Raw genomic sequence first — 24377 nt, 5'->3', positions numbered from 1 at the left:
GGGCGTCGGGCCGGAAGCCAGGCTCGGCCACGTCTGCGAGATCTGAGTGAGCTGGTTTGGTCCGCACTGCGCGGCCCCGTCTCGCCTGTGGAGAGAACGTTCTTGCTCCTGATCTAGGTGAGCGGGCGTGGAGAATGCTGGGCCGCTGTGGTGGGGGTTCCTTGGCAGCCGAGGCCGGGGATGGCTGCCGAATCTACCTTTCCACCGCTCCGCGCGGCCCAGGTGCGGGGAGTCGCGAGTAATCAGGAGCGGGGAGCAGGATGCAGCACCAAGAATGACAGTTTGAATGAAGACACTGTTGGGATCTTTAATCATTTCCATACCTAATTGAAATTAGTTCTAGAACTCCAAATGTAAAAGGGTGGAAGCATGGCGTTGTTAAATGACTTATTTTCCTTTGCGAGAATTCTGGATTTCATAGTTGACGCCCTTGTGAATAATCGGGATACTTTACCAACTGGCCAGTTTTTTTTTTTTTAAACAAAAATATATTCATTCTTATGAACAAAAGTTTGATAACTTTGGAGAGATCAAAACTAGCTTGGGAATGATCGGTTTTACCAACTGGACAAAAGTAAACATTTCCCAACATTTCTTGTAGTGTTGTGCACTGGAGCAAGGAAGGACAATAAAGCTAGGAGGTGTGGCTGTTAGTGGAGGGACAGCACCCTCTCTCTGGGCAAACTAGGATAGAGCTGACCCAGGAAGTGCATTGTGTGGCTCTGCGGAGGACACTGCTGCCTGAAGTAGAAAACCCCCGAGTTGAATTAATTGAAGGTATCCCACGGTATTTGGGGGACTCATTCATTTTTAAATGACAGGTCCACAGCAGCATCACAGATGTGGGTTGTTTTAGACATTATGTTAGAAGGCGGCCATGTCTGTCTTTCTGAAGATTGGAGAGTCTTCCCTGAGTTGTCCTTGCTGATCTGGGAGGTCTCAGACCAGAGGAAATGGCTGCACTTTGCTTTTCCTTTGGAACTGTTTCTTTCTAGCTTGGGAGGAATGGCAGAAGAGCCTCACAGATCTGAGGACCTTCTGCTATTCCTCAGCCTCTGTGACCTTCAGCCTCTGTCTCGCTGGCCACACACCAGACTTTGTATTATTAACTGAGGCCCACGTCTTAGTTGACCCTTTTGTAAAATTGTTGATCTTTTAAGAGTCTCTGACTCTGAAAGTTCATCGTGGAGGCAAAGTGGAAGAGGAGTGGGCAAGCTGGGGTCTCTTCAGAATCTGTCCTGGGGTGTATGCTTTAGGCAGGAGCTTCTAAGTAATTCTAACTCTGGGGATTCCTTTTCTCTTCTTTGCCCTCCCAAACATGGTTTTTTGGAGAGGGTCCCAGTGAAACAGATGTACCTGGTTGAGTTGGCAGTTTGTAAACAAATGGTACTTGACAGCTTATTCTTCAACATATTTCTTACTTTTGTAGACATGGATCTGGAGGCTGTTTCTAAGTGCTCAGCACTCCATGCCAAGCCTCAGGGGCTCATTCTTCAGTATGGGACGGCTGGGTTTCGGACAAAGGCCCAACATCTTGATCATATCATGTTTCGAATGGGATTGCTAGCTGTTCTGAGGTCAAAGCAGACAAGATCTACCATTGGAGTCATGGTTACGGCCTCACACAACCCTGAGGTAACCATATGGTGTCTGTTTCTACAAGTCAAAGCTGTAGTTCTGAGACCCTTGAACCAAAGTCTACACATTCTCCCTCCTCCTTCCTCCTTCCCATTCTCCCTCCCTACACCCCTCCTCTTTCTTCTCGCTCTCTTTTCAAGACTAGGTTTCTCCATGTAGCCCTGGCTGTCCTTGAACTTGTTCTGCAGACCCAGTCTGGCCTCAAATTCACAAAGATCCTCCTGCCTCCACCTCCCCAGTGCTGTGATCAAAGGTGTGTGCCCCCATCACTGGCTCAAGACCCACATTTTAATGCTGGGAGTATGCCTCCTTGTTTGTATGTGACTTTGGGTTTGAAATAACTCTTGTTGCTGCCATCTAGCTCAAGACGGAGCTGGGTGTGGAGGGAAAGGGATGAGGCTATTTTCTTGGAGCATTTCCAGATTAGAGAAATAACAAAATGTCCTTCCAAGTTTGTATGGAGACATTAACAGTAATGATAGCATCACAAGGAACTGAATTGGTCATGCATGGGGACTTGACCTTGTTGTTGGTGTCAGCTGGTACCCAGGGCAATTCTTAGCCATCCGTTGAATGACAGCAAAGGTTCTTCACTCTAGTTGTGCCTTACAGTTTGTTTCTCTTTTAAGGAAGACAATGGTGTGAAATTGGTTGATCCTTTGGGGGAAATGTTGGCCCCTTCCTGGGAGGAGCACGCCACCTCTTTGGCCAGTGCTGAGGAGCAGGACCTGCCGAAAGTGCTGGCTGCCATCGTGGAGAAAGAAGCGGTGGATCTGCAGCAGACTGCCTTCATAGTTGTTGGTAGAGACACCAGGTGATGATCAGCGTTGTCTTTGCAGGTGCAAACAGCCTTGAAGGATCTATCAGTGGGAAGGCAGGATTAGGAGAGGCCGAGGCCAGTCTCTGTTTTCCTTTTTAAGTAGCACAGGGCAGCTAAGTTTGGGTTTGGAGTCCCCGAAGGTTTATTGTTTGTTTAAATTAATTTATTTATTATATATGAGTACACTGTAGCTGTCTTCAGATCTCATTACAGATGGTTGTGAGCCACCATGTGGTTGCTGGGAATTGAACTCAGGACCTCTGGAAGAGCAGTCAGTGCTCTTAAGCACTGAGACATCTCTCCGCTGTCCCCAAAGTTTTAACATTCACATCATTTGAGCGGGGTTTGTAGTCCTTGGGAGCTTCCATCTCCTCAAGTACGTTGGTGACAAATCAGCATTTTTGTGAGAGTTTCCCCGCAATAATCTGTGCAGAATAGCGTGTCCTCACATGGTGGCTGCATTAGTGAGTGTGACACTTGTACGCTCATTTCCCCTCTGCAGAGCCAGGCCACACAATTATTTTTAACAAGTCACATGTGAAGATTTTGTTGGTAATCAGTTTCTGGTTCAGATGTTCTGTCATTGCTCCATTCTGGGATTCTCTGGAGACAATATTTAATTGTCTGTGTGTTTGTCACGTTCAACACCTTTTGCCTACTTCTTTTTGCAATGTTGGGTTAAACCTATACCCTGAAACAGTAGTTTTCTCTTTAATGTAAGCTCTGGCTTCATCCAAGTCTTCTTCAAAGGGCATGTCTTCTTATTCTCCTGGTAGCTGGGACTTGGTTTTTACCCAGTGTCTTGTTACCAGAGAGGTTTTGCAGAAACCACATGCTAAGTGGTTTCTGTCCTGGAGTCATTTATTGGTCCATTACTGAGGTTGGCTCTTACATGTGGTTGTATAAGGATTTGCTTGCTTTTCATGTAGATGGGTAATTTGCTCTGACTTTCTAGAAGGAAAAGCTAGATTCTGTGCACTCAGTAGTTTTAAGATTCCCATATTCCTGTGCTGTGTGCTTTCAGTATGTACTGTTTGCTATTATTACCTAAGATTATGCTGCTATAGTGAAACTAGGTGCAAGCTCTGTCCTTTCTATCTTTTAAAATATTGTTCTTATTACTTACTTATGTGTGTGCATCTATGTGTTTGTGTGCATGAGGCTTTGCTAGAGAGGTGTTTTATCAGATTTCTTTGAGCTAGAATTATAGGCAGTTGTGAACTGCCAATACTGAGAATTGAACTTAGATCCTCTGCAAGAGCTGTCTCTCCAAGCCCTCTTTTATATCCCCCACTTTTTCGCTCAGTACTGGATATTAAACTCAGGACCTTGCGTATGCTAGGAATACACACTTCTGCTCAGCTATAGTCCTGGCCCCCTTTTAATTCTGATACAGTCTCACAGGTTTACCCAGGCTAGCCTTGAACTCTATATTGGAAGTTGGTCATGAGCCTAGTGGTCCTCCGGTGTCAGCTTCAGTTAGAGGTCTCATATCATACCCGACTGATTGTATGTAGTTTGTAAAGGTAAAAGCCAGAATTTTCTAAGACATCACCAATGTAAAGGCACCTATCCAGTGTCGTAGTTGACAGATTTCAGGTACAATGAACATGCTCTTATTTTGAAATTGTTTGTACACATTGTCTGCACTCACTTTCCTGTTTGCTAACTCTGCTTTGTTTCGTTCCCTTCACAGGCCCAGCAGTGAGAAACTTTCACAGTCTGTAATAGATGGTGTGACTGTTTTAGGAGGTCAAGTCCATGGTATGTAGTTTTAAGTTAGCCATTGAGAAATTGCTTTTAAATCAAAAGTAACACATACTTAAAATTTGGAAGTTACAAGACAATAAAAATTAAGAAATTAAGTCCTAGATAAACTAACTTTCAAAATACTACAGATTTACCCATGAAGCAGACCATATTAAATCATTCCTGCTAGATTTTCCCACAACCTGGCATGCAGGTATCCAAAGTCACAAGTTAGATTTCACTAATAAATCATAAACTTATAACATTTTTTTACTTACACATATAATCTTACCATTGTTTCGGATGAAAGCAAATGTAAATCCTAATTAGAGAAGGGTGCGTATTTAGCTTTACACAGAGCTCAGTCTTGGCTGTGTAGCTGACTCTAGGCCACGGAGCATCAACATTTCCCAGAGTTCATGCATATTTTGATTATTGTCAGTGCTGAGAATGCTGCATGGCCTTCATGCCCATGGGAGTATGCGTATGCAAACGGAAGCAGACGTGTAGGCCCATTTCAGAAATGGCTGCACATCCTATTCTGATGTGAGCTGTGTGTGATCTCTCAGCTTGCTGCTTCTCATTGCTCACCTGGTCAGCCCTTAGAATGTTTATGTCCAGGATGCTGTCTCCCCTGCCAACCTGCATCTAGATGGCTAGGTCATCTAGATCAGTGTTTCTCAATCTGTGGTCAAAACCTTTTGTGGGGGTGGGGGGTGCGGTTATTAAATGACCTCTCCACAGGGGTGAAGGCCATCAGAAGACACATAATTATGATTCAGAACAGTACCACAGTTTCAGTTATGAAGTAGCAATAAAAGTCAAAAAAAGGAGCTGCACTGAAGGGTCCCAGCAGTGGGAAGGTTGAGAGCACTGCTGAATAGTGCCGGAGCCCCCACTCCTCCGCCGCCTCGGCTGTTGTGTTCCAAGAGTAGCAGAGCAAAATTAAGGGATTTTATACACAAGAAAAATATGGCCATTTTTACTTTAATCCTTGTCTTAGTTAAGGTTTTACTGCTGTGAACAGACACCATGGCCAGGGCAACTCTTCTAAGGACAACATTTAATTGGGGCTGGCTTACAGGTTCAGAGGTTCAGTCCATTATCATCAAGGTGGTAAGCTCTGTGCAAGAGTGAGGAAAGACAATGGGAAACCCTGAAACTTTTCTTGAATCCAAAGGATTTTGGGATTTGCTTAAGGCTAGAGCTATGAGAAATAACTTCTAGGTTTCTAGGTTGATCAGGCAGGTAGGGGACATGTCCTTATGATATTATCATGGGTCTGGAGTCATTCAGAGATTCATCAGCCTGACCATGAATACATTTTAAGGGAAGAAGAATCTTTATTCATACCCTAGCACCAGGTCTACACCTGAGATTTGGAATTTCCAAGGTGTAGCACCCAAATACATCAGTCAGCAATTTATAAAGGCAAAACTTACAAGGCTACATACTTCCTGTCTTCATGCTATGGACAAACAAGGTTGTGTACAGAAATGTTTGTTATCTTACATGAGCAACAGTTTCAAAAAAGACCAGGCAATTAATTACATGAACGGTCCTTAGCACTCTGGGATGTATCTATCCTTGGGAGAGTGGAACTTACAAGTTAGGAGTATTTTTTACTTGATAGATTTCTTTTTTTCTTTTTTAAAGATTTACCTATTTGTTTCATATATGTGAGTACACTGTTGCTCTCTTAAGGCACACCAGAAAAGGGCACTGGGTTCCATTACAGATGGTTGTGAGCCACCATGTGGTTGCTAGGATTTGAACTCAGGACCTCTGGAAGAGCAGTCAGTGCTCCTATCTGGCTGAGCCATCTTTCCATCCCCCGCTTGATAGATTTCTTAACCACAGTAATTAAAACTAAAAACAGGTTAGCTGCCACAGTTTGAGTGAATATTTGTGCATCTGGATATTTTGAAAGTTTTGTGTATTTGTTTTCTGAGATTCTCGTATAAATTATGGTTCAGACTATTGAACCACCAAACTTGTGGGTAGAGAGAGAGGTTTATTGGGGATGTGGTATAGATTGATGGCAGTGGGGGCAAAAATAAGACAAAAATGGTGGGGAAGCAAGTGTGGAGAGCAGAGCCATATTAAGCTGGAACTAGGCGCCTGAGCGCCAGGCAGTTGACCTTTGTGGGAAGTTCTAGGAGGGTTAACGGAGGTCCCTGGCAGACTCTTCCACCTCCTGCGATCTGCTTTTGTAGTAAACAGAAACCCACCCTTTAGGATCCTCTATCCGATGACAGTCACCTATTAAGGCCAGAGTTCAGTTTAGGACTGTGTCACCAGCACTGCCGCCCTTTTTCTTGAGGTGGGGGTTGGCTGGGTCTGACATTCTGATAGTATAAATTCATGTGAGCATCTTTTGTTCATAAGAAGTGAGCAGAATGCCTTTTGTGTGTGTGGCAGACTATGGCCTACTGACTACACCCCAGCTACACTACATGGTGTATTGCCGGAATTCCGGAGGCCGGTATGGACAGGCTACCGTAGAAGGCTACTGCCAGAAACTCTCCAAGGCGTTTGTAGAACTTACGAAACAGGTGAGATATTTTCCCATTGTGATTAGAACTGCAGCGGGTGAATAAACTAATTCAGTTGGCCAACAGCCCGCTATGCATAGTTTACCACTTCTTCCCCCAAATGTGATGACCACCAGTTTCTCTCTGGCAGAGCCTGTCTCTGATCTGTGTGTGCTGGTGAGTGTATCCTGGGAAATTTCGTGTGTCTTTGCCTGTGGTTAGCAGTAGTCACCGAGATGAACCTGATTATAATATAGATGCCTCTGGCTTGGGAAAGTACTGGTGGGAAGGTCTTTGTTTTAGGCGGACTGGCTTGTGAACTCTGGAGACATGTGCTGGGTGTGATCCCCTGACTGATTCTCCGAGCTCAGTTGTGGTGTGGAGGTTGGTGAAAGACTGAAAATTATAAAACCACAACAAAATCCCTAAGCCCGAAATATGCCTGGTGATACCCTGTGCCTTGAGGAGAATGGCTAGTGCAATCAGCTACCCCCGGCCCCCATGTGCTCACATGCGTGCACGCATCCTCTTTGGCGACTTGATGATTTCCTTCCTTATGTCTTTTTTTTTTCTATTAAAGGCTTCCTGCAGTGGAGATGGAAACAGGTCGGTTAAGATTGACTGTGCCAATGGCATAGGGGCCTTGAAGCTAAAAGAAATGGAGCACTACTTCTCCCAGGGACTGTCGGTCCTGCTGTTTAACGACGGGACTGAAGGGCGGCTCAACCACCTGTGCGGTGCAGACTTTGTGAAAAGCCAACAGAAACCCCCACAGGGTATGTCAAAGCAGCAGTGTCTAACGTGTTCCCAGAGCTCTGTGGAGCCAGCTCACTTACAAGCTGAGCTGCCTCTGAGTGAAGAGTCACGCCCCTCGCTGTGGCTCTGCTACCTTTGCATCTTTAGAAATCTTCCCACTCCTGAGTGCCTTTCAAATCAAGGTCAGCTCCTGCAGAAAGGACAGGCAGAAAACAGCACTGTGGAGTGAGAGCTCTCGTCAGAGCCAATGGCCTTGTCAGCACACAGGAGGCCGTCTGTCCAGGGTGGGCTTCGATGGGATGGGAATTCCTACTCCCATCATGCTTTGCAGGTGGCTCATGACCAGGGGGCACACTGAGGATTCCTGATCCAAAGGCAGCAGTAGTAAGCAGCTTGCCACTCATGATGTCTGCACTAGCCTCCTAGAAAGGGAGTGGAAGGCTGCCTTGAAATCACTAGCCGACTCTTTCCCGCATGGGAAGATTAGGGAGTGTTGAGGATTTACCTGTAGTAAAGCCGAGGAATGCTCTGTTATAGACCCTGTTATTCCCTCTGCTAACCTGGCCTGGCCTGCAGATATCCACATTGTTTGGGCTGCGGATGGCGTGTTTGCATTTGTTACTTAACTGATTTCTCGCCCCACTCCATCATCCAGCCTTCCCCACGCCTTACAAATCAACTGCCCCACTCTATGTCTGTCTTGCATTTGCCGCTCCTGTGGGGACTGTTGTGCCTCTGTGTGGTAGGCATTAAGTATTTTAATTTATGCAACCTTTCCAGTGTAGTGCTTGTTTTGATATTACTGTACCTGCCTATACTGGTCAGCTTGACACAAGCTGGAGTCATCACAGAGAAAGGAGCCTCAGTTGAGGAAATGCCTCCATGAGATCCAGCTGTAAGGCATTTTCTCAACTAGTGATCAAGGGGGGAGGGCCCAGCCCATTGAGGGTGGTGCCATCTCTGGGCTGGTAGACCTGGGTTCTATAAGAAAGCAGGCTGAGCAAGCCATGGAAAGTAAGCCAGTAAGTGACATCCCTCCATTGCCTCTGCATCAGCTTCTGCTTCCTGACCTGCTCCAGTTCCAGTCCTGACTTTTTCTGGTGATATGGAAGTGTAAGCTGAATAAACCCTTTTCTCCCCAACTTGCTTCTTGGTCATGATATTTTGTGCAGGAATAGAAACCCTGACTAAGATAAATTGGTACCAGGATAGTGGGGCATTCCTGTGACAACCTGACCATGTTTTGGGGAGGACTATGGAAGGACTTTGGAACTTTGAGTTAGAAGAGCCACTGGGATGTTAAGAGCTTTGTGGGATGTTACTAGGAGCTTGGATAATTTTGAGAACAGTGCAGAAGATGGAGGCCTGGCTTGTGAAATTTCAAAGGGAAGATTAAAGACTCTTTGATCAAGGCTGTTGCTGTTTTGTTTGTGAAGATTCTGTGGTTTTGGTTAGCTGTGATTAACAAGATACCAGAACTACTAAAGCAAAACCTTTGCATTACTGGGACTATTAATGCTGGTCAACTGGAGCTGAGAAATTAGTGGTGATTAAGAAGAGACCAGTATTATTGAGGTGAAATCTTCTGGAAACTGTTTTCTGAGAGCACAAAGAGGATGTGTTCCAGAGGTAGCCAAGGTTGTACCTCATGCTGTGGCTGGACTTGGTAATGTGTGAGAGTCACCCAGGTGGCACTGGTTTTGAATGAATGATGGGGTCATGGAGAGCAGCTGAGGCTTGGCACTGTGAGAGGCCATGGAAGGCCATTGGTGAAAGCGCATCCTCAGTGGCAACTAGTGCCCCAGGACTGACAGGCGATGCCAGTACCACGAAATGACCACCAAGAACAGCAGTGGCAGTGGAGAACAGGCAGCTGGAGCCTAGAAGACAAAGTGTGTGCTACAAAGGGCAGAGCTGGAGAAGTGACTGAAGCCCTTGGAGGAGCCCAGAAGTTCGTAAGTGGATTCCCAGACACGGGATGGTTAGAGATTGATTTTTGCTTTGACTGTGACTGTGCCCTGGTATCTTTCCCTCTTGAAGGAAGAAGAGGAGCCCACAGTTTAGAGACTTTGAATTGTAAAAAGACCTTGATTTTTAAGAGACTGAATATTTTAAAGGTATTGCAATTTTAAAATGTAAGAATTGGTAAAGACTGTGGGACTCTTAAGGTTATCTAGATCTTGGGGATGAACAAGAAAGTAAGGGTTGAAGCTTAATATTGATTTGTTTGTGTGTCAAATTGACAAGGGGTCAATTGTACTGGCTGGTTTTATGTCAACTTGACACAAGCTGGAGTTATCACAGAGAAAGGAGCCTCAGTAGGGGAAATGCCTCCATGAGATCCAGCTGTAAGGCATTTTCTCAATTAGTGATCAAGGGGGGAGGGCCCAGCCCATTGTGGGTGGTGCCATCCCTGGGCTGGTAGACCTGGGTTCTATAAGAAAGCAAGCTGAGCAAGCCAGGGGAGCAAGCCAGTAAGTGACATTCCTCCATGGCCTCTGCATCAGCTCCTGCTTCCTGACCTGCTTGAGTTCCAGTCCTGACTTTCTCTGGTGATATGGAAGTATAAGCTGAATAAACCCTTTTCTCCCCAACTTGCTTCTTGGTCATGATATTTAGTGCAGGAATAGAAACCCTGACTAAGACACTGCCCTTCAGTTCTAGACTTTCCCCCATCTGTCTGATTTTTGAGGTCTCTACTTCTGTGGCTTTCTCTGTGTGTGGAGACCCAAGTCCTTTCCCCCACAGGCTGTGTGTGAACCTGCAGGCAGCAAGGCTAACAGGGTCTTCTTCGTCACCCAGGTTGCTTCCTGTTGACTTTGTGCTGCTGTCCTGCATTGCTAAGGGACAGCAAGCTCTTCTGATAACTCTGTTATAATAGTTGAAGTTTCAGTGAGTGTATGCAAATCCTCAGTGAGCTCATGGAAGTTATAATCTGTGGCCCTAATTACTAGCATTCCTTGTTATTGTTAGGATAAGCAAAAAAAAAAAAAAAAAAAAAAAAATGTCTGTTAGAATTAAGCCAGCTGGGTGGTGCTGGCACAGGCCTTTAACTCTAGTATTTAGGGGGTAGAGGCAGGCAGATAGATCTGAGTTCAAGGCCAGCCTAGTCTACAGAGCAAGTTCCAGGACAGCCAGGGCTACACAAAGAAATTCTGTTTCAAAAAAACAAAACAAAAAAGAACTAAATCAGAGCTCATAATTTATCTATGTCTGATTTTTATTTTTCACATGTAAAGGACAACATAGTTCTAAGTTATATTTAGAAACCGCCATAACTTTCAAGTAATTATATGGGAAATTTGCCTAACCAAACCAGCTGGTTAATAAAATTTTATTTTAGTCGAACAGCATATTTCGGTATGAATAGATTTGAGTGCCATCTTTGTTTTTTTAGTTCGATTTACAAGAATTTGACCTGCAATAAAGGAGCCATTAGCTCTGCAAGTGGCATGTACCTTTTATCCAACACTCAGAGGCAGGTACTTATCGGGTTGGGAGGCCAGCCTGGGCTACATAGTGAGATCTGTCCTCAAAAAGAGTACCAGTATGCCAAGTGGACATTAGTATTTAAAAGACGGAGCCATTGGCTTGTTATTTGGAAGGGATCTTTTTAAAGCATCTCTTGAAATAGTAGATGTGCTGTACTGTAGCATATAATACTAGTTTTGATCTCCTATATTAGAAAAATAGTTAAGAGAGTTAGAGTGTTTATGTAGTGAGTTTTATTCTCACTTCTCAGTCTGAAGTGCACTTTAAATCCTCCCATGTGCTAGGAATGGAAATGAAGTGCGGTGAAAGATGCTGCTCCTTCGATGGGGATGCGGACAGGATCGTGTATTACTACTGTGATGCAGCTGGTCTCTTTCATCTCATAGATGGAGACAAGATAGCCACATTAATCAGCAGCTTCCTTAAAGAGCTACTGTTGGAGGTAAGGTGGGGCTGGGAGCACTTGTGCATTATAGTCATTTGAGCGTCTCAGCTCCACTGCATGGGGAGTTCCTGAGATTTGTGGCCTGAAAGCAAAAACAAGTGGCAGTTGCAGCCATTTCAACATAGGCAAGAGAATATTCTAGAGGACTGTATGCATGCTTTTCTTTATATTGGCTTGGCTTTATCACGGAGTGTTATGAAGTTTTGATTTCTTTAAAACTGATGACTCATGCATTGCTGAGAATTCCATCCTTACTGTAAAGAATAAAATTATAACAAATAACCCTGATATAATTATTACTGTTTTTATGACAAGTTTAGTAATGCATTTTTCCCTTCTTTTGGAAGTCTCCCCGAACCTAATATAAAGCTGTAATTGGAAATTACAACCTGGAAAAGGTTCATTAATAATTTACAGAGATCACAGATTGTTTTCAAGAGATTCACAATAAAATCGTGCTTGCAGGTATTTTAGACTTTTCCTGGTAGTAAATGAATGCCTTTTTTGCCTAAGCCAAGCCACGGCAGAACTAGCTGATTTTAGTGTCTTTATAACTCTCAGAGGCTCCCGTGCCTTTGATTGTGAGTTAAACATCACTGTTTCCTTCTAGATTGGAGAAAGTCTGAACATTGGTGTTGTACAGACAGCGTATGCAAATGGAAGTTCCACAAGGTACCTTGAAGAAGTTATGAAGGTACCCATCATCCTGTTTTGGGTCTTTTCTGAATAGTGTGGTAAGAGAACTCTGAGGAAGATAAGGTTATTACAAAGTGATCAGTGAACAAAGCTGAGACGCTGTCCAGATGATGGGGACTGGGATTCAGAGACTCACATCTCTGGTGCAAAAGGGAGGGAGGGTTTCACCTTGGAGCATTTGCTATAATAGAAAGACCCTGTCAATTCCAAGAGCTTAAAATGAATGCAGATCTTTGAGAAGGCTAATTGAGTCACATAACTCATGGGTACTTAAGGACCTGGAGATGCCTCTTTCAAACACAACCCTAGTATTGTACTTAGATTTTTTCATTGCTATGATCAAAGACCTGGGAAGCAACTTCTGGGAGGAAGGGCATATTCTGCCTCAGTGTGAAGGCATATAGCCCACTGTGAGAAAGGTGTAGCAGAAGTGGGAGGCAGCTGGAGACATAGGGTCACTCAGGAAGTGAAGGTAGAAAAGTGGGTCCCCCAGTGACCTACATCCTTCGGCTAGGCTTCCACCTCAAGGCCCATTTGATGTATGGTTGTGCTCAGCTGAGCCTGACAGAGTTGAGGTAGTGAGAGACTCTTTATCAGTAACTGTCTGTTGTATAGACAGTATGTATGAGATGGAAGGTGTCTGCTTGGCTCTTGGAGCAGGCAGGTAAAATGTTTCCTGTCCTTGCTGTTGTCGCATGTTCATCATGATCTTGCTTCACAGACCTGTGTCCTTACACTTTGGAAGAGTGCCTTTTTGGGTTGATGGGGAGTTTGCTTCTACCTCCTTTTCCAGCATCTGCTAGAGAACCAGTCTCTGACCACGCTGGTTGCTCAGAGTCTGGGGTTCATGGACAAACTAGAAGCTGTTAGGTTTCCTCCATCTCACTAGTGGCTAAATTTTTTCAGCCTTTTGAAAACTACTTTGAATTCCTGAAGGCTCTGGGTAGAGAAGTGAATCAGTACAGCAGTTGAAGGACTGCAAAGAATGCCTGGGCTGGCTGCTCTCAACTGCAGCCAGTCTTCTAAAGAAGTAGAAATGACGTTTGTGGGTTTCCTGCAGTTTAAGAGTAGTAGATGGTTGGAACATCACCAAGGCTGCTGGCTTCTGCACTACTCTAAATACATGATAGCAGCTTCACTCCAGGGTCTTTCGTGGGTTAGTACTTGACACTTGGACACATTCTGAGAAGTGCAGTAATGTGACATGAGTGAGTCTCACTGTGTGAATCTGTGGCATCTTCAGCTGTGAGAAGCAGGGCATCATGAGGAGACTTGATCTTCTGGTATCACTGCAGTACCCACTGTCTTTCCTTGACAGGATGTCATTAATGTAATGCAGGATCATTTACACATCAGAGATTATTTACTTCTCAACCGTTTTCCTTTTGCATTGATTATGTTTGGCCTTTGCCATCCTATGGTTTCTCAAGCAACGAATGCTGACCTTACTTGATGTCTGTCTTGTAGTTTTGTTTCTGATGGTGAGGTTTTCCTAAATCTGTTGGGCAGATTTGTAGCCTATTTACTGCTGCGGATCCAGTCAGGGTTACTTATCACTGTCTAGGACCAGTCTTGAAAGTCTAACTGGCTTTTTGTTGCTGCTTTAATTTTCATTTTCAAGACAGGGTTTCCTCTGTAAAGCCCTGGTTGTCTTGGAACTCACTATGCAGTTGTCCTTCAAGCAAGTACTGGGATCAAAGGTGTGTGCCACCACACACATCCTCAACTGGCCTTTCTTAACTTTCTAAGCCAATAAATAGGTGGCAAGAAATAATCTAAGGACTCTATCTAGCTTGCTGCAGTTTATGAAAGTTCTGTTGGCATTGAACTACATTGGAATCCTGCATATTTGTTTACATGAGGTCTGTGGCTGCCTCTTCACACTTCAGAATGTTTGTGCAAGACCATATAGCCTGGATAGTACAGGATATTTACCAGCTGGTCCTTCACAGAAAAGGAAAGCGGACTATAGATAGAGACATAATTAGAAAGCAGACTGTAGGTACAAGTGTTTGACTAACCATTGCCTTTCTTTACTGTATTGTAGGTACCCGTGTATTGCACCAAAACCGGTGTCAAACATTTGCATCACAAGGCTCAAGAGTTTGACATTGGAGTTTATTTTGAAGCAAATGGGCATGGCACAGTAAGTTCTCTTAATGGTGTCAGCTGGCCCTGGCTGGCACTTTCCTCAATAATGAAGTTCTAGTTTATTAAATGTCTATGTAGGAGTAAACTACATGATCAACATATACTCTTTGATGCTGTAAAATTTCTTTTTTAAGACTACATTGATCTTGTATGAAGAATGTATCAATGTAGGGAGAGATCAGTTGGGTAACCAGGCATGAGGTGTGGAGTCTGACAAGTGCTGAGGAGGCAGAAACAGGCCGTCACTGGGGATCACTGACCAATCAAGATAAACCAATCAGTGAGCCCTTCTGATGGAAGATCCTGTATCAAAACAGTCCTTGATGAACACCTGAAGGGTCAGTCCTGGTCTCAACATGTATGCATATAGACACATACACACCATCCAAAACAATACCATCAATTATTTGAGAATGTACGATTCATCTCCTTAAAACAGTCCCACTTCTTACAGAGCTCAGTAACTATGATAAAGTTTCATTGTGCTTAAAGTAGAGAACTGAAAAAACAGTCTAACATAAGTCACATGCTCTAAAAGTCACTATTTTAATGAATTTATTTTTTAGATTTTAAGGTTCAGATTTTATTTTAAAATGTCTTTATTCATCGCCTCATTTCATGAATAGATTTGAGGTAGACATCAGACATTCGAATGTAGTTTAAACCATTCTCTTTACTGTTTCCAGTTTGCTTTTGAAAGAGCCAGGAGTATAAGAAGAAATAGAATTTGTCTCTACAACAGACTTTACAAACACCAGCAGGCCGCGCTCCATCTTATTTTACCAAAAGTGTCTGTTTCCTCAGAGGGTTAAGCAGTGTGTGCTAACCCCAGTACTGGCCTTTTTAGGGTTATAAAAGGATGGTTGTGGCATTTCAAAACAATGCATGTGGTGGTAAGTGTCTGACCCTGTGTGCCGTGGTGTTGCTGCCGTGGTGTTGCTTACTGCACATCCTTCCAAGGCGCCTGCTGCACATTGTTTAAGATGGGAGTGGAGAACAGTGAGCTCTTCTGTCAACCAGTAGTGCCCTCTTTTGAGTCAGTTTTATACTCCATAAAACTGTTGACTTAGTAGCACCCTTTGTGCTCTGATTTGATCTTAGTATTAATGGAAAACATAAGGGTAGCGTATTTTTAATTCAGTTTCTCCAGATTTTCTAGGAATGAAAGGTGAGCCAGAGTCTGTGACTGTCTTCATGTGCTTCCCCCGCAGGCACTGTTCAGTGAAGCAGTTGAAGTGAAGATAAAAAGACTAGCCCAAGAACTACAAGATGAAAAAGGAAAAGCAGCCAGGATGCTTGCGACCATCATCGACTTATTCAACCAGGTCAGAATTTGTGAGGTGGCTGTCTATCAGTTAACATTAGGACACAAAGAATTATATAAAAAGTGGAAAAGTCTTGGCTTGGTGGTTTATTTCCAACATGTTGTCCACAGTTGAGACTTAGAGTTGAGACTTAGATGTCCACTAGAAATGGAACATTTTTATGTGCCTCCTTTTCTTGGTATTTTATTAAGAAAATGTTGAAAGTTCAAGTATACTTAGTAGCTACTGAGTTACATATTTGTGTGTACCCAACTTTTCAAAGACAACCTTGGGAAAATTCTGTAACATTTACATGCTTGAGCAAGGTACATTATGAGTCAATGGAAGAGCAAAGTCCAAGTCCAGAAAGACAATGATTGAGTGTCTGGTTTGGATTGGCCACTTTACCCACCTTGCTTTATAATCTTTGCAGGAAGCCAGGTTATCATTTCCATCTTACAAGTGAAACAAGAGCTCAGCGTTTGGCTCTAACTGCAAGTGTACCTTGAACCAGAGTTTCTCTTAGTGCCATCAAGAGATCTACTTAAAGTACTTGAATCTTAGGCTCTTAGGACTGAACCTTTATCCGGTCTGTTTCTCATGAGTTGGTTTAATCATCTTTGGCTCCGTCATTGTTACTGTCCATGGTTAGTGTTGATGTTACTTATCGCTCTCTGGTTAATGCACAGCTTGACTTTCCAAGGTGGACAGTATTCGTATAGGATTTACTTAAGGTTGGCTTATATGCTTTGTTCCCCACTCTTGCAGGCAGCTGGAGATGCTATTTCTGACATGTTGGTGATTGAAGCTATCCTGGCTCTGAAGGGGCTGACTGTACAGCAGTGGGACGCTATTTATGTCGATCTTCCTAACAGACAACTCAAAGTTAAGGTGAAGAGAGTATGAAACCACCTTTCTGAATGTAGCTGTTCTTCCAGTCTTACCATGCCAAGTGTTTCCTGAGTGGGTTAGATTTCATTTACGTACATTCTACTTAGGAAGTAAGGCCTTATAACAACTGTTTGCCTCACACTTGAAAAAAATAAGTTATTCTATATTCCGACTTTATATAATGGGAGGGATTATGTGTAATATGCATCACTTAAAAAATATAAACATTTAAACAAAAATCACAAAAATAATGTAACCAGCTTAAACAGGTTTCTGCTTTCCTATTCATTTTTTTTCCATTTCCAAGTCCATACTATTTTGAAGCAAAACTGAGATCAATAATCCTATCATTTTAACTGAAAATGTTGCTTTGGAATTAACATTTATTTTACATTCTTTGAGACTAGATCTCATGCAGCCCCAGGTAGACCTCAGTCTTTACCCTCCTACCTGAGGGGAGCTAGTGTGAGCAGCAGAATCTCTGTGCTCTGAGGGAGAGAATTCGATGAGAGATAATAAGAAATAGTAAAGCCAGGGTTGCTTTTCTCATATTTAGGAGATTCTTACCACAGCTCTTATAGCTTGCTGCTGCTTACAAGGCATGGAAGTTCCCTTCCGTCCTGGGGCCAGACAATAGTTACTGGTCATTGTTTTAGTGGTAGCCCTGGGACAGTGTGAGGAAATGTTCTCTTTGGCTAAAGGTAACTTTATGTATACCGAAGAGTATTTCTTTAAATAGTTGTATAGATGTTTAAAGTTACGTGGCACTTGGTGGTGGTGCACACTTTTAATCCTAGCACTAGGGAAGCAGAGGCAGGCAGATCTCTGAGTTCAAAACCAGCCTGGTCTACAGAGCAAGTTACAGGATTAAGACTGTCTTGAAAAACTAAAAACAAACCAGGAAATTTTATTATTGCAGTTCCTCTTCACCTCTGCACACTGTAGTATGGTACCTGAAAGGCCAGTCTGTTCCCCTGTGGGCAAGGCTATTTTGAACAGATTAAGCTTTTCAAAGTGAGACTAACATAGAACACATATGACATGTTTGTGCTCAGGTTGCAGACAGGAGAGTTATTAGCACCACAGATGCTGAAAGACAAGCAGTCACTCCACCAGGACTCCAGGAGGCAATCAATGACCTGGTGAAGAAATATAAGCTTGCCCGAGCTTTTGTACGGCCCTCTGGTACTGAAGACATTGTCCGGGTATATGCAGAAGCCAACTCACAAGTAAGCTGGGGTCAATGTATTGGCAGAGTTGGGAATTGAGGAACATGGGGAAGGAGAAAACGCTATTCATGTTTGGATCTCACTGTGGCTATTCTTTGAGGTCTGTGAATAAAGTCCTTTGGGATATGAAGATTGAAAAACTAGTGAATGCAGTGAGAAGTACATAAACAACTTTACACTCCCTTTAATCTGTTCACAATGTTCTTTAGTGCAGATTCTTGAGGGCGTGTTCTGGCTGTGTGGGAATAAGTAATCCTAGTTTAGTTTGATACATGCTAATCTTAATGTGTCATATTCCTTTTCCTCTTTAAAGCTATAGTTTATGGAAGCTCCAGTTTTAGTATTTCCAAACCAACTGGTAATCCTTGTTTTTCTTCTGGACTTTTGAATTACTTTTCAACTCTTTCTTTATTCTGTACCTGTACTTTCTGCAATTTTATCATTTGCCTTTTATCTATACTGTGGTTGAATATGGAGTCAGGAAACATCAACAGTTATTTCTAAGAATTACTTATGGAGGCTTAGTTTTATGTTACTTAATTTTGGAATAATTTTATAAACTCAAAGAACTGAAAATCTTATTTTGAAGAATCCAACCCATTTTCTGTTTAATTATGGACTTTGGAACTTATTACTGAAAAATGAAAAAGAAGTTATTTGAAACACATCAGTGAAACAGTCAGGAAGCACCCCTAGAACAGTAGGACGCAGGCACCGTGTCTCACCTAACCTTACTGTGATTTGCAGGAAAGTGCAGACAGGCTTGCCTATGAAGTGAGCTTGGCGGTGTTTCAGCTGGCTGGAGGCATTGGAGAAAGACCACAACCAACTTTCTGAAGATAAATTTTATATTCTGGGGAAATGGACTTCTAAAATGTTTTTATAACACTTTATAATGCTGGTAGTACTAAAGCATTTGTAATCATGACAAATGCATGTTAATAGATTTCTAGATATTTTTTTAAATGCTACCAGGAAAAAAATGTTAGAAGTTCTAAATCTTAGACTTGGGAATGAAACTTACCTCTGATTTTAATCTGTATTAAGTTTTAATATTTTAAGTGTCATTAATTTTATAGGGTATGCAGTGAATTCATGTAGGGTATTGGGAAATTAAACTTTATTACCAGTTAATGCTTTGCAGTGCTTTTGCGGTCGCTTACCTAACCAAGATGGCTTGCAGCACTGACCTACCTGGTTCAGATGGGGAGATTCTGCATGAGCAGATTTCCCATGCAGATCTCAATGCGAGGAAGAAATGCACTGACTGTGCTGTGCCCACTAGAGTGTGTGGTCCAGGGAAGGGATACGGCTCTGTCTAATAGATGAAGTCTCTGACAATGAAGTGACCATTGTGATACTAGGACATTATTAAACACAGAAAGAAGAAAAACAACTTAATTAAATGAGGCTTGAAGCAGGAAAAAAGAAAACATGGTGTGTATTTTACAGGTTTAAGACAACCCAAGACAGTGAAACAATGGACTATATATGCAAATATAGACCTCGTAGGCACCATCAGCAGTATGAGCCATCTATATATTTAAACTTGATTCAGGCCACATTCAGACAATAAGCTCTTATTTACAAATATTTAAATTAAATACAACCTGAATAATGCTTTGTTACATATACACATATATATATAAAAGAAAAAGAAACTATACACCTCAGTAGTGTGTTTTAAGTATTACATTTCCATTAGGCTCTGGGGAACTTCTGGTGGTCAAGTCTTTATGATTCCTTCCAGAAAGTCCTTTTCTATCATCTCTTCAATTTTTTGCCTGGCTTTGCTGGAAAATGCTTTGTGATTCTCCAGTTTCATGTCCTTGTTTGGAAAGGAGTTTGAGTAGAGGATGGGGCTCCCTGAGTGTCCTCCACACCTGCTTGTGACTTTGCTGTTGAAGACTTGGCTGAGGACATTGAAAAAAGGCAGAAGCTGTTCCATGTTGCGCATGGTGCAGAGGGTAAGCAGCAAGTGCCCCGGTTCCCAGCCCAGCGTCCTCCCCGAGCAGTCTTCCTCCGGATTTTTCTGCAAGAAAACAAAAAACCAACAAGGGGGGTTGTTACTTACAGGTAATAATATGTTATGTGAGGAATGGAAACAAATGCCAGCACCAAGTCTTCCCTCCAGACTTGATTAAAATTCACTGTTTCTGAAGCCTTTTAGTGCCATTTGCTAATTTCATATTAAGACACGTAACTGTTTTGTAGTCATTTCTGACTAGGTTGCAGAGGCAACTCTAGTTTAAATGATCTGGGATAAACGAAGAGTTCATAAGAAGCTGAGGAGGATTTCCAGACTTTAGAGCTCGTTATGCCCTTTACTGCTGATAGTCACAGGGTGCATGAGTGAGAGTGAGCAGTTACTGTCAGCACTTTAGCAGAGAAATGAGGGGCTGACCTAGACACAGAGGAGAAGCCGGACCCTGAGTGACAGGACCTGGGCTAGTGAGCAGGTTCTGCCCTTATTTACTGTGCTGCTCCTGTGCAGGACACTCTTGGTGATGACAGGGCAAAACTTTTCTTTTGCAGCCAGGAAGTCAATGAGAATGTATGTAAAAACTGTCCACTAAATTCCAAAACCAGGAATTTCTATATATTAAGACATAGAGCTAAGTTAGGTTGGGTACATGTGGCTTATAATCCTAGGACTTGGGCTGAGGCAGGAGAACCTTGAATATAAGTTACTTTAAGAACTTAACCAGGAGACACCAACAGTTACCTGAAGTCTCCCCACAGAAAGGACTGATGAATTGAAAGTGTCTGCACTGGTAAAATCACATATATTACAGCACAACAAGAAAAATCATGAGAATAGGAAAAATAGGACAAGTTAGCTTGCTATATTCACTCACAAACGGTGTTCTCTTGGATATTGCTAAGAAGTCGACTTTACGTAGTTTTCATCAGTTTCCTAAGCTGATCCCAAGGTTATTTCCTTACTATGGTCTTAGAGATGAAAGCATTGAACACTGAACTACACTGCTTTAAAATCTGAAGGAAAACAGGTTCCAGGACAAAGTGCCCCAAGTTAGCAAGAGATTTAAAAATGAGAAATAGCTGTTGCTGAGTTCATTTATAAGCAATGATTTAGCCTCCAGTCCAGATGACTTTCACTATCACCAAATACTGGCACCTGGTTTATCACATTACCTCTAGTCTCCTAAAACTCAAACTGCAATTAAATGTCAGGCAAAGGGTAGATAAAGTTGCATTTATCCTGAAAGAAAGTAAATGCTGATTATACCCTTTATAGCTAATTTTGAAACATAAGAATCATGGTAAAATTACTTTTTATATTCCTATTGAGGTTTTCTTTTATAAAAGGGAAGCTCCCCTTACATCCCTGAGCTCTTAACCAAGAAAAGCACACATTTCAGTGTTTTTTGTTGTTCTTATGTACCTGTCCTTGACACTAAAATACCAACATCTCCATATACCCTGTTCCTCCTTGACTTCACGTCTGTATGTGGAGTGTGCCTTCCTTCCTGTTTACCTCTGTAGCTTTTGCTTCCATTTCATATGCACCAATAGCCACCCTCACCTGATGCTTGGACATCTCCAATCCCTCCAAAATCTTAAAGTCCTCCTCGTCCTGTGGAAGGAAAGAGGAGAACTCATAGCCTTTGTTCCAGTAAAAAGTATGTTTGGCCATGAAGGCCTTGTTTAAAGGGATCGGATGATACTTTCTAGGGCAAACAGCTGTCTTATCTGTGGGTCACTGGGCCTAGAGTCCCATGAATATTCACTGCATCAGGAATTCCTTCTCAAATCCTGTGATAGAAATGGGAAAGTTTTGTCCTTAAATCCTGGATCAGGCTTTGGTCCATAACTTTGCCCTTTCATTTGGCTCCTAAAGAAGCAAGTTTCTCATATCCTTTAAGTAAAGCCCCTAATTGCCTTCTCTCCTTTTGCTCTGTAGAGAATCAAATACAGCTTTATTACTGCTGAGACAAAACCATATGAGTTCATACAGACCTGATCTCAAAAACCATCACATGAGCGTCAACTATACGCATTGGATGTATTCCACACTGAGGAAATGAGATATTAATGAAGGCCCGATGGTGAACAAGCCATTTTCATTACTCCTCTGCTTCAGAGCAAAGATTGGCAGGTTAGCCGGATCCTTAATTACAAAGGATTCAGGGCATACTATAAACTACAAATTTAACTTCCTACACTTTATGAGACAGGTTTTGGTAATTCTCATTTTCTCCTGATTTCCTCCACATAGATTTAAAAAAAAGTTTTAGCTATTTGTATTTTTGAGTCCCTTCACTGACTTTTTAATTACTACCATTTCCTGGATGGCTTTATTCTCAGCAGTACAGGGAACAGGAGAAGGGTGGATATGCAAAACTGAAACATGGCATAACGAGTTATAAGAAGATATTAAAGAAGTCTATCTAACTAATTCAGTTTTGATGAGGTATTTCTGTCAAGTTTATTAAAAATGTTTTCTTTTCATTTTCCGACTGTCCCGTTTTGAAGCTTAAGTTGACAGGTTTGTTCTGCAGACACCCGAGCCCTGCTGTCAGTCAGCTTGCATCTGACACTCATCACCTTGGCCCTGAACACACTAAACCTCAGGTTTGTCCCAGGATTACTTACAAGCATTGCTTCCAGTGTTTTCACCCATTTTGAAAGTAAGACATTTAAAAATAATGTTATTAATGATTTTCTTTATCTTTTTTGAAAACTGAGTATAACAGATATTTCTTAAAAATCTTCAAAACCAAAAACTTATTTTTCAAATAAACTTGATAATGTTGTTAGTTTTACAAGAATCATTTAGTAAAGATTCACAAGTGTGACATTAGTGTAGCAGTTACATAATAATACACAATAAACATTAAGAATGGTGCATGGATGCAGCATGTGATACTAGCACAATCATAGATACACAATGAAACACAACGACAACGGCACAATAAGAACCCTCCTAAACTTTGGTACCTTTGCCCTTTTCCGAAGAAGTTTTGCTAGTCGAACCACATATGGCTTAAATTCTCGTTGATGTATGCCCTGCCTTCTGACTTCTAAGCCGGAGTCATCTGAAGCTTCAGGAATAAAGGCCCATCGGTACCTACCAGTGGGAGAATGCTCATGTTAGTAACACACTGTCATCCAAGATAAGCTACGTCATTCAGTACAAAGAACACAGGCCCAGTACATGCCAACTCAAGTGCAGCTGAGCCAAGCCAGGAGCACCATCCACCGTGGGTGCTTGCTTTAGTCAGTAAAAGTAAAATTCACCATTTGAAGCTGAGTGGTGGTGGCACAAGTCTTTAATCCCAGCCCTCATGGGGTGAAGGGGCAGAGGCAGGGGGATCTCTGTGAGTTCAAGGACAGCCAGGGCTTCAGAGAAACCTTGGCTCAAAATAACTATTCCAGAGCTGTATGATAACAGGATAACTTGTAATATGTTTTTTACCTAATAGACAAAATATATTGTGTTGCTGTAGTAACTGCCTCAAGCCTGCAGTCCTCCCACCTCAGTCTCCTCCTGAAGTAGGCAGAAACTCAAAAGTAAACTGCTATATCTGTACTATAAGAAAGCTGATCATTCCAGCATGAATCCATGTAATCCCATTACAGAAACCACCAGGGTTGCTAGACTGATACATATAACAGTATGTATCCTCCCAGAGAGTTTATGCATAGAAAAGCACATATTCACCTACTCAACCCTCTGATTTTCAAAAAGAAACCACTACCAAAGTCAAGGGCTGTGGGCACAGCAGCTCAGGGGTAGAGTGCTTGCCTGGCATACTGAAGAATCTGGACTCCAGCCCCAGCACTCAAGACAACTGACCAAAACTAAAAGCAGGCACAGTTACTGTGTGAACTATCTTGGAGCTGTTTATTCTTTTCTGTTATGCTTTCTACACACTACACAGCAAAGATAAACTTTCTAAAAAGGCCAATGATATCACTAATCTGTTAGATGCTTCAGTGGCTTCACATTATCCAAGGTACATCAATCCTCTTTATTTACAATGCTTTTACATAGTAGAGATGAGCTCCAGTTCTGCCTGTCTTCACAGAGCCTCTAACCCTCAACATCTGTTTACAACTCCTTTCTGGGCTTGCTCTGAACCTCACGTTGGCAGCGATCTTATGTTCTCACCATGTGCTAGGCTCTGTACCCTCCACGAAACTTCCAGCTCCTGAGTGCACCACCCCACTGCCCCACGTCTAGGGGTGCTCTAGCTTTTAAGTGAATGGTCTGGGACTATATCCACAGCAACCACTGAGTGCTAGTAACTGTGCTGCTCCACTCTCCAGTACAGAAAGGTTTTTGTGAGAACTTATGAATACTTCAACCTGCACAAAGAAGTTCAGGTTGTACACCAGTGACCAAACATATTTAGAAAAATAAACACTTAATATCCTTTACTTACATCTGAAATTGAGGAAGATTTTCAGAGGGCAATGCCAGAGCCAAATCCAAAAACTTGCAAGCCGAGAGATAGAGGTTTAACCACCTCTGGCTGTTATATGATGTGGAGAAGCCATTACCTCCAGTATAGGTTGTCTCCAGACCAGCTGCAGATGGCCCTGACGTCCTGTAACAAGACAGTGCTGTCATCAGCAGGACCTTTGGCTCACAGGAGTCCTGCAAATGCTAGGGACCAACTGTCTCTTCTACAGCCACACTGCTGA

At 42.6% G+C, this 24377-nt stretch overlaps 2 protein-coding genes across 2 annotated transcripts in view; one reads left to right on the top strand and one right to left on the bottom strand.

Moving 5' to 3' along the window:
* The first annotated feature begins 10 nt into the window (after positions 1-10).
* Positions 11-19020, top strand: PGM3 (phosphoglucomutase 3). Its single transcript, XM_080934479.1, has 13 exons — positions 11-117; positions 1430-1635; positions 2268-2452; positions 4155-4222; positions 6629-6762; positions 7322-7517; positions 11274-11431; positions 12045-12128; positions 14178-14276; positions 15493-15606; positions 16354-16476; positions 17532-17705; positions 18453-19020. The coding sequence occupies exons 2-13, from the start codon at positions 1432-1434 to the stop codon at positions 18540-18542; spliced, it is 1629 nt and encodes a 542-aa protein (XP_080790605.1). The 5' UTR covers positions 11-117; positions 1430-1431; the 3' UTR covers positions 18543-19020.
* Positions 19021-19129: 109 nt separating this feature from the next.
* The window catches only part of DOP1A (DOP1 leucine zipper like protein A), an 88257-nt gene continuing 83009 nt past the window's right edge, over positions 19130-24377 (bottom strand). Inside the window, exons 36-39 of the mRNA XM_080934478.1 lie at positions 24116-24280; positions 22668-22797; positions 21253-21303; positions 19130-19737 (exon numbers count right to left, since the gene is read on the bottom strand). Coding sequence (XP_080790604.1) covers positions 19432-19737; positions 21253-21303; positions 22668-22797; positions 24116-24280 — 652 coding nt within the window. The 3' untranslated portion in view covers positions 19130-19431. The remainder of the gene's footprint in view (positions 19738-21252; positions 21304-22667; positions 22798-24115; positions 24281-24377) is intronic.

This window comes from Micromys minutus (assembly GCF_963924665.1).
Source record: "Micromys minutus genome assembly, chromosome: 21".
Taxonomy (NCBI): Eukaryota; Metazoa; Chordata; class Mammalia; order Rodentia; family Muridae; genus Micromys; species Micromys minutus.
This window is presented reverse-complemented; position numbering and strand designations above follow the sequence as displayed.

Bases quoted from the DNA above. Each gene is read 5' to 3' on its own strand.
- PGM3 (XM_080934479.1), top strand. From the start codon at position 1,432: ATGGATCTGGAGGCTGTTTCTAAGTGCTCAGCACTCCATGCCAAGCCT. The intron at 1,636-2,267 runs GTAACCATATGG...TTCTCTTTTAAG, and splicing joins CGGCCTCACACAACCCTGAG to GAAGACAATGGTGTGAAATT. The intron at 4,223-6,628 runs GTATGTAGTTTT...TGTGTGTGGCAG, and splicing joins TTTAGGAGGTCAAGTCCATG to ACTATGGCCTACTGACTACA.